Source organism: Thunnus thynnus, chromosome 3 (genome assembly GCF_963924715.1).
Source record: "Thunnus thynnus chromosome 3, fThuThy2.1, whole genome shotgun sequence".
In the NCBI taxonomy this organism is placed as follows: domain Eukaryota; kingdom Metazoa; phylum Chordata; class Actinopteri; order Scombriformes; family Scombridae; genus Thunnus; species Thunnus thynnus.
The window spans coordinates 35,260,906-35,276,262 of record NC_089519.1 but is presented as its reverse complement, the minus strand read 5'-3'; the positions used below and the strand labels follow the sequence as shown (position 1 = coordinate 35,276,262).

General features: G+C 38.2%; 1 protein-coding gene across 1 annotated transcript in view; it reads left to right on the top strand.

The window, feature by feature from the left end:
- Window positions 1-15,357, top strand: part of LOC137180273 (protocadherin Fat 4) — a 37,539-nt gene that overhangs the window by 17,470 nt on the left and 4,712 nt on the right. The window contains exons 18-23 of the mRNA XM_067585579.1: window positions 1,149-1,400; window positions 1,481-1,579; window positions 2,710-2,882; window positions 6,487-6,638; window positions 7,653-7,945; window positions 15,048-15,158. Of these exons, the coding sequence (XP_067441680.1) occupies window positions 1,149-1,400; window positions 1,481-1,579; window positions 2,710-2,882; window positions 6,487-6,638; window positions 7,653-7,945; window positions 15,048-15,158 (1,080 nt within the window). The remainder of the gene's footprint in view (window positions 1-1,148; window positions 1,401-1,480; window positions 1,580-2,709; window positions 2,883-6,486; window positions 6,639-7,652; window positions 7,946-15,047; window positions 15,159-15,357) is intronic.

The window sequence follows — 15,357 nt, the reverse complement described above, 5'->3', positions numbered from 1 at the left end:
TGCAGAATGTCTAAATAAAATGTTGCTTATTTAGTATGTGAAAATCTGACGTGATGATTTTATAGGAGACGCAGCTGTGCAGCATCATGTTTTCACGAAGGAGCTGAGACGCACTGAAACACAGAAGAAGAAAGGAGAAGCCTTTTGGCTCATGAATAAAAAAAAGTCACAAGAGTGTTTTTTGTGATTGATTCACGATTTGGTCATTTTTATTTTATGAATAAATATGATCAGCTGCTGTTGGTGCTTTCATGCTCCACAGGTAGTTTTGCTGATCTGCTGTTTGACAACAACAGCCGACTGTTTACTGTCCTGTCAGATCAGCTGACCAATCAATGAACACATAACATTACTGTTACATAACGTAATGAAAAGCAGCACACTGTGGTTAGCTGGCAGCTAACTGAACAGACTGCAAACATGCTCACTTCACTTCGTCTTGTAAAATACACCAAACAACGCACACATAACACCGCTGCAAACCTCGTTTACCGGCAGCTGAAGTTCTCCCTTTTTAGAGCGAAATGAAATCCCAAATCATTGTTATTTCTCCTGCTGAGCGTTAGTCTGCAGTGTCCCTGGTTGCTGCAGCAACTCAGTTAATACTATTAGGGCACGTCACGGATGACCTCAGGTGAAGGGTCATCATATGACTGACGGCAGCGGTCATGACTGTCATTTTATTTATAGCTAAATTATTATTAATTGTGAAATGTTCTTCTTGAAGGGCCATGCAGGCCTTCACAAAAATGAAATAAATAAATAAATAAATAAATAAATATGCCTTGACAAAAGGGCATTTTGGACATCAAGGGGCAGGTGCTCGAGCAGTTTTTTCATTCGCAAGATTCAGAAATATTTGTGAATTTTATTTTAACCTGTTAAATATTTGATTATTAAAACACATTTTAAAGCATTCATTTAATTTAAAATACAAAACACATTTGTGAATTGTATTTTGTGCTTGTGTTGTGACAAAAATAATCCTGTAAAAAAGGTTTTGGACAACAACTTAAACTTTGAAAGATCTAACTTTTTGTTTTATGAAACAAACATAATTGCATGAAAGATCCTCAGAAACATCGAAAGCAGTTAAAATCATGTGTATTTGCTCAACTGAGTTCATATATTTGTGTTTCTGTATTGAGGTTGTGGCGGTGGATCATGTGACAGACGGTCTGAGAGCCACAGCTCAGCTTAACATCACCGTCCTGGACTACAACGACAACGCCCCACAGTTCCCAGATATCCCAGATCCCCTGTTCATCCCTGAGGGTGACTACTCAGAAGATACTCCAAGGGAGGTGTTCCCCATCCGGCCCACAGACGCCGACCTCGGCCCCAACGGAGAGGTCTCCCTCACTCTCGCCTCCGATAACTCACTCTTCAGGTTCAGAGAGGTGAGGCCCGGAGAGGATTGTGGGAATGTTTTTCAGCTTGTCCTGTGTCAGTGCTCTGAAATCGTATTTTTGTGTTGCAGGACGGGATGCTGCTGGCTGTTGGCGCTCTGGATCGGGAGAGCAAGGAAACTTACAATCTGCTTATTAGGGCCTCAGACAAAGGCAACCCGCAGAGAGAGGTACGAAATAGCAGCAGAAAAGATGGAGACAGACTCTGTAAACACACAGGAGTCAAACAGATGTTCAACTTTTAACTTAATTATGCATAAATTGGTGTAGGTGATATTGTTTTCATAGCTGCTTTGGTTTGGTTTCAAGTAAATGACAAAATAATGTTTTAATAATGAAAAGATGCAATTTGGTAGTGCAACAAATAGATTATTACAAAACTTCTTAACTACAAAAATCACTGTGAAAATGAAATTAAAGACATGCATGTTGAAAGTATGAATTTATATTGGCAGTGAAGTGCACCTTTCGACCCTATTACACCCAAAATTAAAGCAGCCATTTGCTAGTCATGACTTGAAGGGCAGTAAATTTTTCACAAAATTAACTTTTCAAAGGTGAAATATATTCACTGTAATAATCTGTATTGTATATACACTCTGCAAGCACTGTGCAATCCAATCCAACAGCTCTGCCATAAATTCTACTTTTACGAAGCTTCTACATTTTCAATTTTTTTTTTTTTCATTGTCAGAAAGGTGATAATTCTACTTTATGTTTATTATTGAGGTTGTAGTGGATGGTGATGGTGTACTGGAGTGCATTATATTGAAAATTGGTTCCACTATTTTGTCCACCCCATTATCATGTACATGAAGGCACTTGATAGGGAGACATTAGATTGTACAGGTGTTCCTAATAAAGTGCTCAGTGAGTGTAGAATGACTAAAAACAGCTAATTTCTTTCCATCATGTTGACCTTTATTCATTAGGACCCTGAAGTGACTTAAATCTTACATTAAATTAAGTCAAATTAAATCTGTGTAGCACATTTATCACTACACTGTGGTCTAAAGTTCTATAATTAAAGCTAAAAACAGAAAAGCGTAAAAATTGAAAAGCTAATAAAAGATAACAGAACAGGAGTAACATGATCCAAACTGATGAAACAATCTAAATCTTTGGTTTGTGTAATGCTTATCAGTTCAATTTTCCATATAAAACATGAATAATAGAACATTTTAAAATTTTAGTAAGTTTTTAAAATTTCATTAGATCAATGTACAATTAAGATTTTGGAGTTGTTAGTATTAGTAGAATTGTTGTTATGTTGTTTATTAAATTGTACCTTATGCCTCAGAACATCACCACCATCAGCGTGAGCCTCATTGACGTCAATGACAACAGGCCGGAGTTCAGCTCCAGCAGCTACGTCAGCAGCATCCTGCTGAAAGATGCCGAGGAAGGGAAGCTGCTGCTGACGCTCTCCGCCACCGACAGAGACGCCAAGAACAATTCGGTCATCACCTACAGGTCAGCTCAGATCCTGGTGCCAACACTCACACATTCGAGACATGATATTGGAATAAATAAAAGCTCATGATCTTGTTGAATCACTGAACGCTGCTGAAACTATTGTTCTTCTGCATTAACTAGTTAACTAACTAGAATTACTTAGTTAGCTAACTAGAATTAGTTAACTAACTAGAAATGATCATTTATCACTTTATAAGCTGGCTGCTACAGTGTCTGACTGTAATTTTACAAAACCCCCTGTTGCTGCTACAACTTGGGCTCACCTGTGACATCACTGACAATAGGAAGGGGAATACGGACTAGATCCGCAAGGAAAACATCCGGAGAAGTTCTGTCCAGTTGTGTACCGAGTTCTTTCCTTCATCCATGGACTTACTGTTCGCCCTTGTTTGTGGGCATGTGTGTGCGTTTATGAGCATATATACCACACATTGTACATGTTGATGTTATCCACAAACAACCCTTCAGTAAAGTATTCCGACAGTGAGAAGGAACACAATCTGTGGAAGCTCTTTCTTCATTGAATAAGTTGCCTAAGCCTTCTGATAGAGGCCAGGAATATCAGGTTGTGGCACGCCAGTGACTATCGTACACAATGTCCCCTACAGTAATTAAACTGCACTTTATGCAAAAACCTGATCACATGAAAACATAAAATTGCAACAAACTATTTATTCCTTTTTAAAATGTTAAAACCTTTTAAAAATCATGTAGTTGTGGTTTACAGTAAAATTAATAGTATATTTGTATGATTTCCCAGCAGTGGTGGTAGAAGTACTCAAATCCTTTACTTAAGTAAAGGTACCAATACAGCAATGTAAAAATACTCCATTACAAGTAAAAGTACTGCATGAAAAATCTTGCTACAGTAAAAGTACATAAGTATTATCAACTTGATGTAGTTAAAGTATTGCAGTAAAAGTAGTAGTTTGGTCCCTCTGACTGATATATTATTATATATGACAGCATTATATATGACATCAGTAGACTAGCTGAAATAACTTGCAAAGCATTGCTGCTAATACAACACACTGGTTCAGCATCACCATCTGTACAACTTTGTAGAATTTGGTTACCCTGGTATATTACATTTAAGAGATATGGCAGTTAATAATTAGTGGTGGTGTGGGGCTATTGGTGCCATGATTCAGTGTGTCGTGCAGATTCTCACAGAGAACTTGTGTAACAAGTTTCATTTTATTAAAGACAACAGAACTGCAGAAATATCATGTTATAATGTTACTGTACTGTGGGTAGACTTATATAAAATGTTACACACTTGTGCAGTGTGGCTTTGTGTACAACATTCCCACATTTAGTTGCATTTCAATTTAGCATTGAAGAGTTCTGGCCCATTAAGGGTATCATCCACATCTTCAAAAGTTTGGCAACCAATTACAGAAAAACAATAAGTGATACCAAGAAATTAACTCATAGATTTTGTACCAAGTTTGGTGAAGATTAGATTGTTTCCCCACAACTGCCCTGTATCATAAAAAAACCTTTGAAGAACAATAGTGTGAATGTTTGTCAGCATGATTTAACATTAAGAACATTTGGACCGTATATTTTCACGCTTCTCAGGGCACAGTCATAGTAGTAGTAGTAGTAGTAGTGGTAGTCGTCGTAGTAGTAGTAGTACTATCTGGCCAGCACCAGTGGCACTGGCATGAACCCAGACCAGTCGCACACACAATTAGAAAACCGGGACCAGCTGCAGTGAAATGCTGCCTTCCAGGACCCCCAAGTACTACTCACCAAATGTAGGGTTGCCATTAATTTACTGCAAAATTAACGGTGTCTTGCTGTTGCTGAAATTAACAGTTTTTAACACTTTTATAAATAAATAGTTTAATTCATTTTCTACTTTTATAGCAAAATAATGCCAAAAGGATTGCATTGTTTATTACTGTTAATTTGCACTTTTCAGTGGCATACTTACAGATTTTTACTGTAAACTGCAAAATGTACGACATACTACTCAACACATTATTGTGTAACTGACTACTAACACTGAGGACTACAGTGAGTTTAAATTTAAATATTTTTTCCACAAACCTTATTTCTTGACATAATTAGTCATTGACAGTATTTACAACGGTGAATAAACAGCCATTTGAACTGTGACTTAAAATGTTAAGACAACTTCAAGGTATTTCTATCGAACCATGTATCACTTTATTAACATTTTAAATTAATGATGATGAACATTTATACACAATTAGAAAGTAATAGAAAAAACAAAGCATGGAGCTCATTCAAGTAATTAAACATTCAAAAGTAATTTAAAAAGTAAACACTTAAACAAGTAGTGCAGTCTGTCTGAACATTGTAAACAAAGAAAGCAAAGCATAAAACAAAAAATATCAACATACTCCTCTAATGGGATTCTTTCCAACAACGGGAAATATATCAGAGATATATTTGGGGGGGGGGTTTATTGGTATTTTCTATAAAATTCAATTAAAAAACTTTCCATTAAAAAAAAACCTGCTCCTCTAATGCAAACTGTAACCAAACTGTCCAAGTGTGTATTTATAAGGGTTTGCAGTGACTGAGTGAATGACTAGTTTCAACTACTTTATTTATCCATTACAAGTAAAAGTCCTGCATGAAAAATCCTCCTACAGTAAAAGTACATAAGTATTATGAGCTTGATGTAGTTAAAGTATTGCAGTAAAAGTACATAAGTATTATGAGCTTGATGTAGTTAAAGTATTGCAGTAAAAGTACATAAGTATTATGAGCTTGATGTAGTTAAAGTATTGCAGTAAAAGTATATAAGTATTATGAGCTTGATGTAGTTAAAGTATTGCAGTAAAAGTAGTGGTTTGGTCCCTCTGACTGATATATTATTATATATGACATCATTAGATTATTAATAGTGAAGCATCAGTGTTAGAGCAGCATGTTACTGTTGTAGCTGCTGGAGGTGGAGCTAGTTTCAACTACTTTATATACAGTTAGCTAGTTTAGTCCAGTGGTTCCCAACCTAGGGGTTGGGCCCCTCCAAAGGGTCAGCAGATAAATCTGAGGGGTGGTGAGATGATTAATGGGAGAGGAAAGAAGAAAAACCAAAGTTCTGATACACAAATCTGTTTTCAGTTTTTGGACTTTTTCTCTAATCTTTGATTTTTGCTGAAATATTGGATCATTTGAACATTTATTGAAATGAAAGCATGTGAGAAGTTTAGAGGGAAAAATCACTATTTGGTGGAGCTGTTAACAAATCATAGACATGTGAAATGTGACCCCGACTACACACTGCTTTTTGTAAGACGTCAAAAGACAAAAAGGTTGGAAACCACTGGTTTCATCTTTAACAATGTGTTGTATTTTAAAAGCTTGTTATATTATCCATTGTGTCAAATCTTCATCTGAAAGATGATACATAGATAAATGTAGTGGAGTAGAAAGTACAATATTTCCCTCTGAAATGTAATGGAGTGGAAGTATAAAGTAGCATCACATGGAAATACTCAAGCCAAGTACAAGTACCTCAAAATACAGTACTTGAGTAAATGTTTCTGAGTTACTTTCCATCACTGTTTCCCATCATGTCTAATGTTAAATGTTGGTGTTTTTCACTCTGCTTTCGTAGCTTCTGTGAAGGAGGTTCTCCATATTTGGCCTTAAACAGTAAGACCGGGGAAGTGTCTTTGACCTCTGACCTTGCTGATGTCACAGAAGACACCACAGTAGTGCTGACAGCCATGGCTAAAGACCACGGCCACCCTCCTCTGAACTCCACAGGTCAGTCTGACAGCGTTGTTTGTTTTACTCAACATTAATAACTTACAAGCCTCCATGTTGAATTAACCGAGATAACCACCAGACCATCAGCAACATAAAGAAGATTTTTGTAGAGAAAGCTTCAGTGTGTTAGAAACAGAAGCAGCCATGTTTTTCTTTTTAGCCAAGTCATTTTGACATGTGATTTGTGATGCACTATCAGGGGCAGCATCATTTATTTAAAGGGGACATATGCTTTTTGTGATTTTCTGTTATTGTATTTATATATTATTATGATGACCGATATCTATGCTAAACATGGTCAAAGTTGCAAAACCTGAGGTTAACATATGTAGATTTGCTGCCTGCAAGTCAAAAGTCAGGGTTTCAAACAGAGTGGGCTCATCAGGAGGCGGGGCCTTAAAGAGACAGGAGCTAAAACAGCCTGTTTCAGACAGAGGCTGAACTGAGGGCCTGCATAAAGGACCAGTATAAGATAAAAAATACTGTAAATCATGCAAAGATATTCCAGTAGAAAGAACTGTAAATGTGCAACATAGTCCCCTTTAATGAGTATGAGTCAAAATACAACTTTGATTTATCATTTCAAACTGTAAATAATTAGAATTTTTTTGTATATGGTGACTTACACCATCTTATAAATTGACTAATGTATTTAATCATTTATTTTCCTTCATCTATTTTATCTAGTTCTGATTTTATTTTACATCTGTTATTGGTTTTATTACATTTTGACTTATTGATTTGATTTGATTTATTTTACTGTTTACATTTGTTTTACGTCATCGTCAGTCACCTGCAAAGCACTTTGAATCATGTAAACCTCTTCGAAAGGTGCGATACAAATAAAGTTTGATTGTTTGACTTACAATACTATATTATTTATAACATAACAAAGAAGCTGTTGGAACAATCACAGTTTCCTTCCATGAAAAAGTTTCAGCTTATCAGCGCAGGTTACTACGTCAGTTTTTTCTGTAAATACTGTATATGTGTTGTGCTGCTTCCTCGCAGCCCGTGTCGTGGTCAGTCTGGAGGAGGGCGTGGCCTTCCAGAGCTCCTCCTACAACTTCAGCCTACCTGAGAACCGGCCGGCCGGCGTGACGGTGGGGAAGGTCTGGGCCTCATCAGGAAGTGACCTATACGACGTCGCCTACACTCTGAAAACACACACTGATGTGTTCTCCGTCAACGCCAACGGAGCGATCCTGACCAAAACAGAGCTGGACAAGGAGAAGCAGGAGTGGTACATCCTGGACGTGGAGGCAGTGGACACGAGGTCCCCCCCTACAACAGCCATAGCAATGGTACGACCTGTTCTGTCTCAGTTTATTTACATCCTGATCCAACAGACACTTCGTCCTCATTCACACCTGGTATTAACATGTGATCTGTACTGTATTAATAAACACTATTATCTTGATTGTACCTAATTGTGATCTGATCTCAAATTAACTAGCTGAGTCTGACAAACTTGATGTGAACCAGGTCAAGGAAAACAATGCTGCGGATGGGAATTATTCAGTTTTTGCAAGGGAAGACAAAGCTTCCTTGTTAGGTGACCTTCCAACTTGCTGGGTCAATTTTCTTCTTAAAGAGGACATACTCTGCACGTTTCCAGGTCTATATTTATATTCCGGGGCTCTACTGGAATATCATTGCATGATTTACAGTTAAAAACTCCTTATTTATCTTATACTGGCCCTTCAGCCCCTCAGTTCAGCCTCTGTCTGAAACAGGCCGTTTTAGCTCCTGTCGCTTTAAGGCCCCCTTCCTGATGAGCCCACTCTGTTCTTTTTGTTATCAATTGTTTTTACTTCCAAAGAAAAAAGATAACAGAATTTGTTACCATAACAACACAAAATAACAAAGTATAATAATATAATATATCCCACTATAACATGAAGGGGGCAACAGATTTGAAACATTCCAGTAAAGTCTGATACTAATTATGATCTGTCAAAACGCAACTGTCAATAAGGCAGACAGTTTTTAGGGATTCTTCAAGCAATTAAGATAAACTAAAGTTGCGTTCATTTTCTCAAATGAGCGGATTGAATAGTCAAGCGTCTCTTTAATCCAAACCAAACATATGTTGTAGACACGGAGAGTACGCAGAGTCTCCGTGGAGAATTCTGACAAGACAAAGGAAAGACACTAGTATATATTGACGGCCTTGATGCCCTGGGAGGCACCTCTAGTTGTTTACAGATTCCTTCTAACAGCCCCAGACAAAACTTTACAGAACTCTCACTTTCACATGATGACCATGATGTCCATATGTCTATTATAGTGTTCCCCTCAAGGCCCTGCCGCCAAATACATACATACATATGACCATATCTACTTAACTAATACATGAATTTTTCTATCAAATACATATCTTCATAATTCATGATGATAAACTGTTAAACGATACCGATACCATTCAACTTAACAGTTAGGAGATTGCTTGAGCATTTACTGTGGTAATACTTATTAAGTTAGTTTGCTGAAAAATCAATGATTGGACTGGATGTTGAGATACTTATCACCCTGTAGCTAACAAAAGGTAATCCCTCCCTCCCTCCCACCCATGTGGCGCCCAGTTCCCTCCCCTCCCAACCCGCAATAGTTCATTGATACATGCTGGAGAAATGCATAAAATTACAACATTACATCAACTTACAATTGCATATCTTATAATGTCACATGAAAACATATTCAAACCAACATCTGTTTAACCTCTGCTATTGCAGAGGCCCATGACTGGACAGTTGATTCTTTAGCTCTGTGTATTCTAGCTATGGATTGCTCCATGTACAAAGTACTCAGGAAAAACATCATCCATTGAGAATAGGTAAGGGAATTAGGAGGTTTCCATCTAAGAGCTAGCGTTTTTTTGCTGCAGTAATACCCGCAAATAAGATGAAAAATTTGGTAGATGGCAGGTTAAGTGTTGAAGTATCGTTCAGAATCACCAATCTGGGACAACATGGAATGTGTTCCCCCAGAAGATTTAATAATGCAGAAGTTACTACTTTCCAGAATGCAGCCACACCAGGGCACTCCCAGTACATATGTACAAATGAGCCCACACAGCCTAAAGTACATAGATGACAAAATGGATAGGGTAAGAGTTTCATAAGATGGAATTTTCTTGGAGTTAGATAAAGTCTATGTAAAAATTAAAATGAATAAGTTTATGGTTAGGATTTTTAGCTGTGCGGTCCAAATTATCCCAAACTGTAAACCAATTGATCTCACCACTGAGATGTTCAAACTCTCTTTCCCACACTTGATGGACAGTGAGAGGACCACACGAAGAATTCAGTAACAAGTTATAAACCTTGGAAACTAAACCACTTGCCCAAACTCCCACATTAAATAAGAGATGGAGTTCATGGGTGTAGAGAGGTTGCCCACAGGGAACACCATGAGTGTGCATGGATGCTCTAAGTTGTAGGTATAAGAAAAAGGAGAAGCCAGGTAGGTTATATGTTATTCGCAAGTCATTAAATGTTCTGAGACCTTCCTCATTACACATGTCAGACAATGAGTGGATGCCTCTATTACTTCATTGAGGAAATGAAAACAGGGTACCTCCTGTAAGAAGAGCATAATTATGAAAAATGGGACTGTGATTATGCCACTTTAGTGAGTTGCTTTTTCTACAAAGTACCAGGTTGTTAAAAGGAAAGACATAATAGAGCCCAGTTTGGATTTGAAGAGTTTAGGAGACAGGTTTGAATATGTTAGATCTTGTAAGCGATGTGGGGAGGCCAGGTTTTCCTCAAGAGCCTGCCATGAGACTGATGCATCGGGGTCTAACCAGATTGATAACGGGCACAACACAAAAGACCAAAATACAACCTGTTTAAAAAAGTTAGGGACGGCTAGTCCTACTTCCTGTCTACCACGCTGCAGAGTTGTCAATTTAAGGCGAGGACGCTTGCCCTTCCAGATAAATTTAGAGATGAGACTGTGAATCTTGTCCCAGTGGTTGAGGGGTCAAAAAATGAATTTAATGGAAGTAATGATGACTTAGACCAGTTAATCTCATATCCTGACAAAGCACTAAATCTTCAAAAGTATCCAGGACTTGAGGAATGGAGGTTGGGACATTATCTAAGTAAAGTAAAATATCATCTGCAAATAATGATAGGTGGTGAGATGTGGTATAAAAAGTAATTGGAGAAATCAATGGATGCTGCCTTATCTTTTGAGCTAATGGCTCAAGTGAAAGGGCAAATGATAAAGATGATAGAACGCATCCCTGCCTAGAACCCCGTGATATGGGGAAGGAAGATGAAAAAATGTTCCCTGTAATGACTGTAGCTGAGGGATTAGCATACAACATTTTTATCATCGTAATGAAACTTGGACCCAAGTGGAATCTGTCAAGTACATACCATAAATATTCCCACTCTAGGCGATCAAAAGCCTGTTTAGCATCTAAAGAAAGGACTGCACAAGTTGAGGGAATGTCGTGAGAGAAGTTGATCACATGGAGTAGTCTACGTATGTTATCTGCCGCTTGACGAGTTTTAATAAAACCAGACTGATCATGATGTACAAGTTTGGTCATATGTGTTTCAAGTCTGGTGGCTAACACTTTGGCATATATTTTAATTTCGGCATTCAAAATTGACAAGGCTCTATAGCTATTATGAAGGGTGGAGTCTTTGTTTGGTTTTAAAAGAACAGTGAGAATGGCAGAGTTAATATCACTATTAAAAAATCCTCTATCAATAGAAGTAGTGATCATCTGTAACATAAATTTACCTAAGCGATCCCAAAACACCAGGTAAACTTCAGGAGGAATACCATCTCAACCTGGTGATTTGCCCTTTTTCATTAGTTGTGTGGCATTTTCGAGTTCCTCAAGGGAAATAGGGGCCTGTAGTTGATCAGATTCCTCCTGATTTAAGGTCGGGAGATTTAGGTTCTGAAAAAAAAGATCACATCTATCTCTGTCTAGGGTAACTTCTGAAGAGTACAACTTTGCATAAAAATTTCTAAATTCACTATTTATTTCCTCGGGTTTGGAAACAATATTATACGAGTGACTGGACTTGATAGTGGAAATAGTGGAGAATTTGTCATTATATCTCAATCTCTTAGCAAGAAGATGACTAGGTCTGGAGCCGTTAAAATAATAATTTCTTCTAGTTTTATGAATGAGAAATTCGGCTCTATGTCTGAGAAGGGAATTCTAATTCTAATTCTATGCGTGTTATCTGAATATCCTGGTCTCTAATCTTGCAAAATGTTAACTGTTGTTGCTTTTCCAATTCAAAAAGCTTTGATTCCAATTCATGAATTTTATTAAACCGAGCTTTATTAAGATGAGGAGCAAAAGATATGGTAATGTTCCTAATGCACCCCTTTAATACCAAAATATCCAAGGATCATCCACAGTACCAGTGTTCTCAGACACAAATTTGTCAAGTTCACACCTGAAATATTTACAATAATCAGTATTTTTCAAAAGAGTGATGTTGAATCGCCAGCGTGATGCTTTAGCAGGTGAATTTAATAAAAGAAGTTTAACCAATAGGATAGAGTGGTCAAAGACAAAGGAGAGGGAAGCATTGTTGCATCATATATTTCAGAGATTCCTGAGGAGATAAAAATATAGTCAATGCGCGAGTAGGATCTATGTCTATTGGAGAAAAAGTTATACTGCCTAGCTGAAGGGTTAACCACTCTATATGCATCCAGTAAATTAAATTCTGATATCATATGTGACAAAGAGGTTGAAGCTGATATTTGAGAATGAGAACGATGATCCTGTAAGACTGAGTGATCTAATTTAGGGTCTAAGGCAGCATTCATATCCCCTCCTAAGATGAAAACAAAATCCTGGAGTTCTGAAAGTATCCCACATTGAAAAAATTCTTGGTCAAATTTGTTAGGGGCGTAAACAGATATAAACGCTAATTTACGTCCAGAGATAATAGTTTTAATCACTGCAATTCACCCATCAATACTACCAAATTTCTCTAGAATATTTATAGATAGGGAGCGTTTCAGAACATTTAAAGAACCAAGGGTCTTAGAAACAAAAGAGGCTGAGGAAGCCACATAATAAAATCTATCCGCAAACCGATGTATGTCGGCTGCTATCAGATGAGACTCCTGTATGAAAACTATATCAATATGCTTCCTATGGAGAAGGTCTAAACAAGCGGAACGTTTGATAGGGTTTTTCAAACCTCTTATATTCCAGCTGGCTAACTGTAAAGTAGTCATGGGGATACTAAGTTAAGTTGAACAAAAGTAAAGGACAATGTAAGACATCCCCATTCTATACAAATAAGTAATATACACAAAAGTTCAGTCACCTGAGTATCGTTGTAATAATAAGAAAGGTGAGAACTATAACCCTCCCAGCCCTGGGCGCCACTGTGCCCAAAAAATCCCTCAGTGGGAAGTACCCAAAAAGAAAATCAAAAACATAATAAACAGACCTTATCCCCATCCCCATAGCAAAAAGGACAGAAAAAAAAGAAGAAAAGTTTCGTAGACACCTGACACTGAGAAAGGGGGCTACTATTCCTGGCGCAACAGCCCGTTCCATTAAAAGCCAAATTAGCTGCCAAACAGGCAGTGATGGATAACTAGCTAATAAATATTAGTGCCGTTGTTTTGCATTGGCAAATTGCTATAAATGAAAAACATATGAAAAAAGAAAAAAAAAGAAAAGAAAATGTGATAAAGGGTAAGCTACAATATTAATACTATCTCAAAAAATAACAAATTGCCTATATAAACATAGAACATCTTCCCATAAAAAGGAACTTGTAATTAATGAAATGAAAATAACAAATACCAGTCAATGGGTTTCCTCACTGGGGTAGTTCTGTGGACCTGGTATTATGCGATCCTCCAACATAAGCAGTCAAGATTGACCATAGATGTCAAAAGGTCCGGTACTGAATGTTTTTGACAAGGGCCATTTAAACGCCCACCATCGAAGAATCCTGAGCTTTTAGAAAATCTTCTGCACCTGTGTGAGAATCAAAGATGCGATGTAGGGAGCCATCTTCTTAGTATTGCCAATAGCAAGAGCGAAACATCGGCGCTGGTCAATGGCATGGCAGCTGTAGTCCGCACTGAAGCGAATGTGTTTACCGCCAAGAATGAGCGGAGTATGTCTTGCTGCTGTGAGGATCCTGTCTCAGTCTGTGAAATGCAGGATAGTGCGAGGGCCATCAGAGTTGACCTTACTGGATTGGGGGATACGATGTGATCTCATAATCTCAACAGTTTGTTCACCCAGACTGGGGAACCATTTAGGAAGATTAGAAGAGATGAACTGAATAGAATTAGCACCTTCGGCTCCCTCAGGTTTCCCCAGAATACGTAGATTATCTCGCCAGCTCCGATCTTCTAGGTCTGCTAGCTTGGCCTCAAAGCTCTGCAAGTTAGCACTGTTAAGCTTTGTATCTTTTTCAGCTAATGTCATCCTTTTGGAAAGGTTGTTGCACTCCACACGGAGTGTCTGGCTCTTGGTGGGCGGCCATCTGCTTTGACCGGTTGGGTTGAGAGAGAGAAAGAGAGAGGGAAAGGGGGAGGGGGGACAGGAGAGCAACAATTACAACAACAACAACAAGCACAAGCATCAATAGACAGGGAAGGATGCCATCAGGACTGTGAAGGACCACGAAGGCCCGGGACTCAGGTTTTCCTGTGAGATGAGAAAGCACAAAAAACTCCGGGGAAGAAGCAAAGTTAGTGACATGCATTGATGTTACATGAATGCATACAGATGGAGAGGAGGAGGAGGAGAGAGGAGCTCAGTGCATCATGGGAAGTCCCCCAGCAGTCTAGGCCTATAGCAGCATAACTAAGGGCTGATCCAAGGCGAGCCTGGTCGGCCCTAACTATAAGCTTTATCAAAAAGGAAAGTTTTAAGCCTACTCTTAAACATAGAGAGGGTGTCTGCACCCCGGACTGAATCCGGTAGATGGTTCCATAGAAGAGGAGCCTGATAGCTGAAGGCTCATAACAGGATATAAATGGCAAAAACAAAAGACAAAATGTAGAATATGTCCACTTTAATAATATGGCCGCACTGTACAGACTGCATTTACACCTGATTGACATCAATAAAATTGTAATTAAAAAATATTAATTAAGGTTTCTTATGTTGTTAATAAATGGAGGGGTCTTCCTGATGAACTAAAAAGCTAAATGCTGGAGGTCTTTCTTACTATGGCTTATTATTATCTATAAATAAGTAAATGGTGTATTAACATTTGCTTATAAACCCTTAACAAAGAGTGACTTATTAGAAAGTAGCACCCAAATGTTTCTGTTAAGAATAAAACACGACTGTAAACATAAGCGTGTTACTCTGGAGCCTGAACCACAGATATTCTCCTCAGTATCTTCACCTACTTTTTCTTTCTGTCTCTCTCTCAGGTCAGAGTTCAGGTGGAGGACGTGAACGAGGCGCCACAGTTTTCCTCTGAGGTCTACAATGCCTCCATCTTCAGCATCGCCCCGTATAAAACCCCCGTCGTCCAACTCAAGGTAAACACACTTGGCTCCAGTCAGTTTCCGTTTGTCAGAAAACATCAATATAGTCTTGAGAAACACCTTCCAGTCATAAACTCACAGTGTACGTGAGATAGGGACAGAGGTGACGTCCACAGTATCTCCTCCCTGTTATATAATAGCCTCGTAACTGTAAGAGTGATTATAAGGAGTTTTGTACTTTGAACTGAAACTC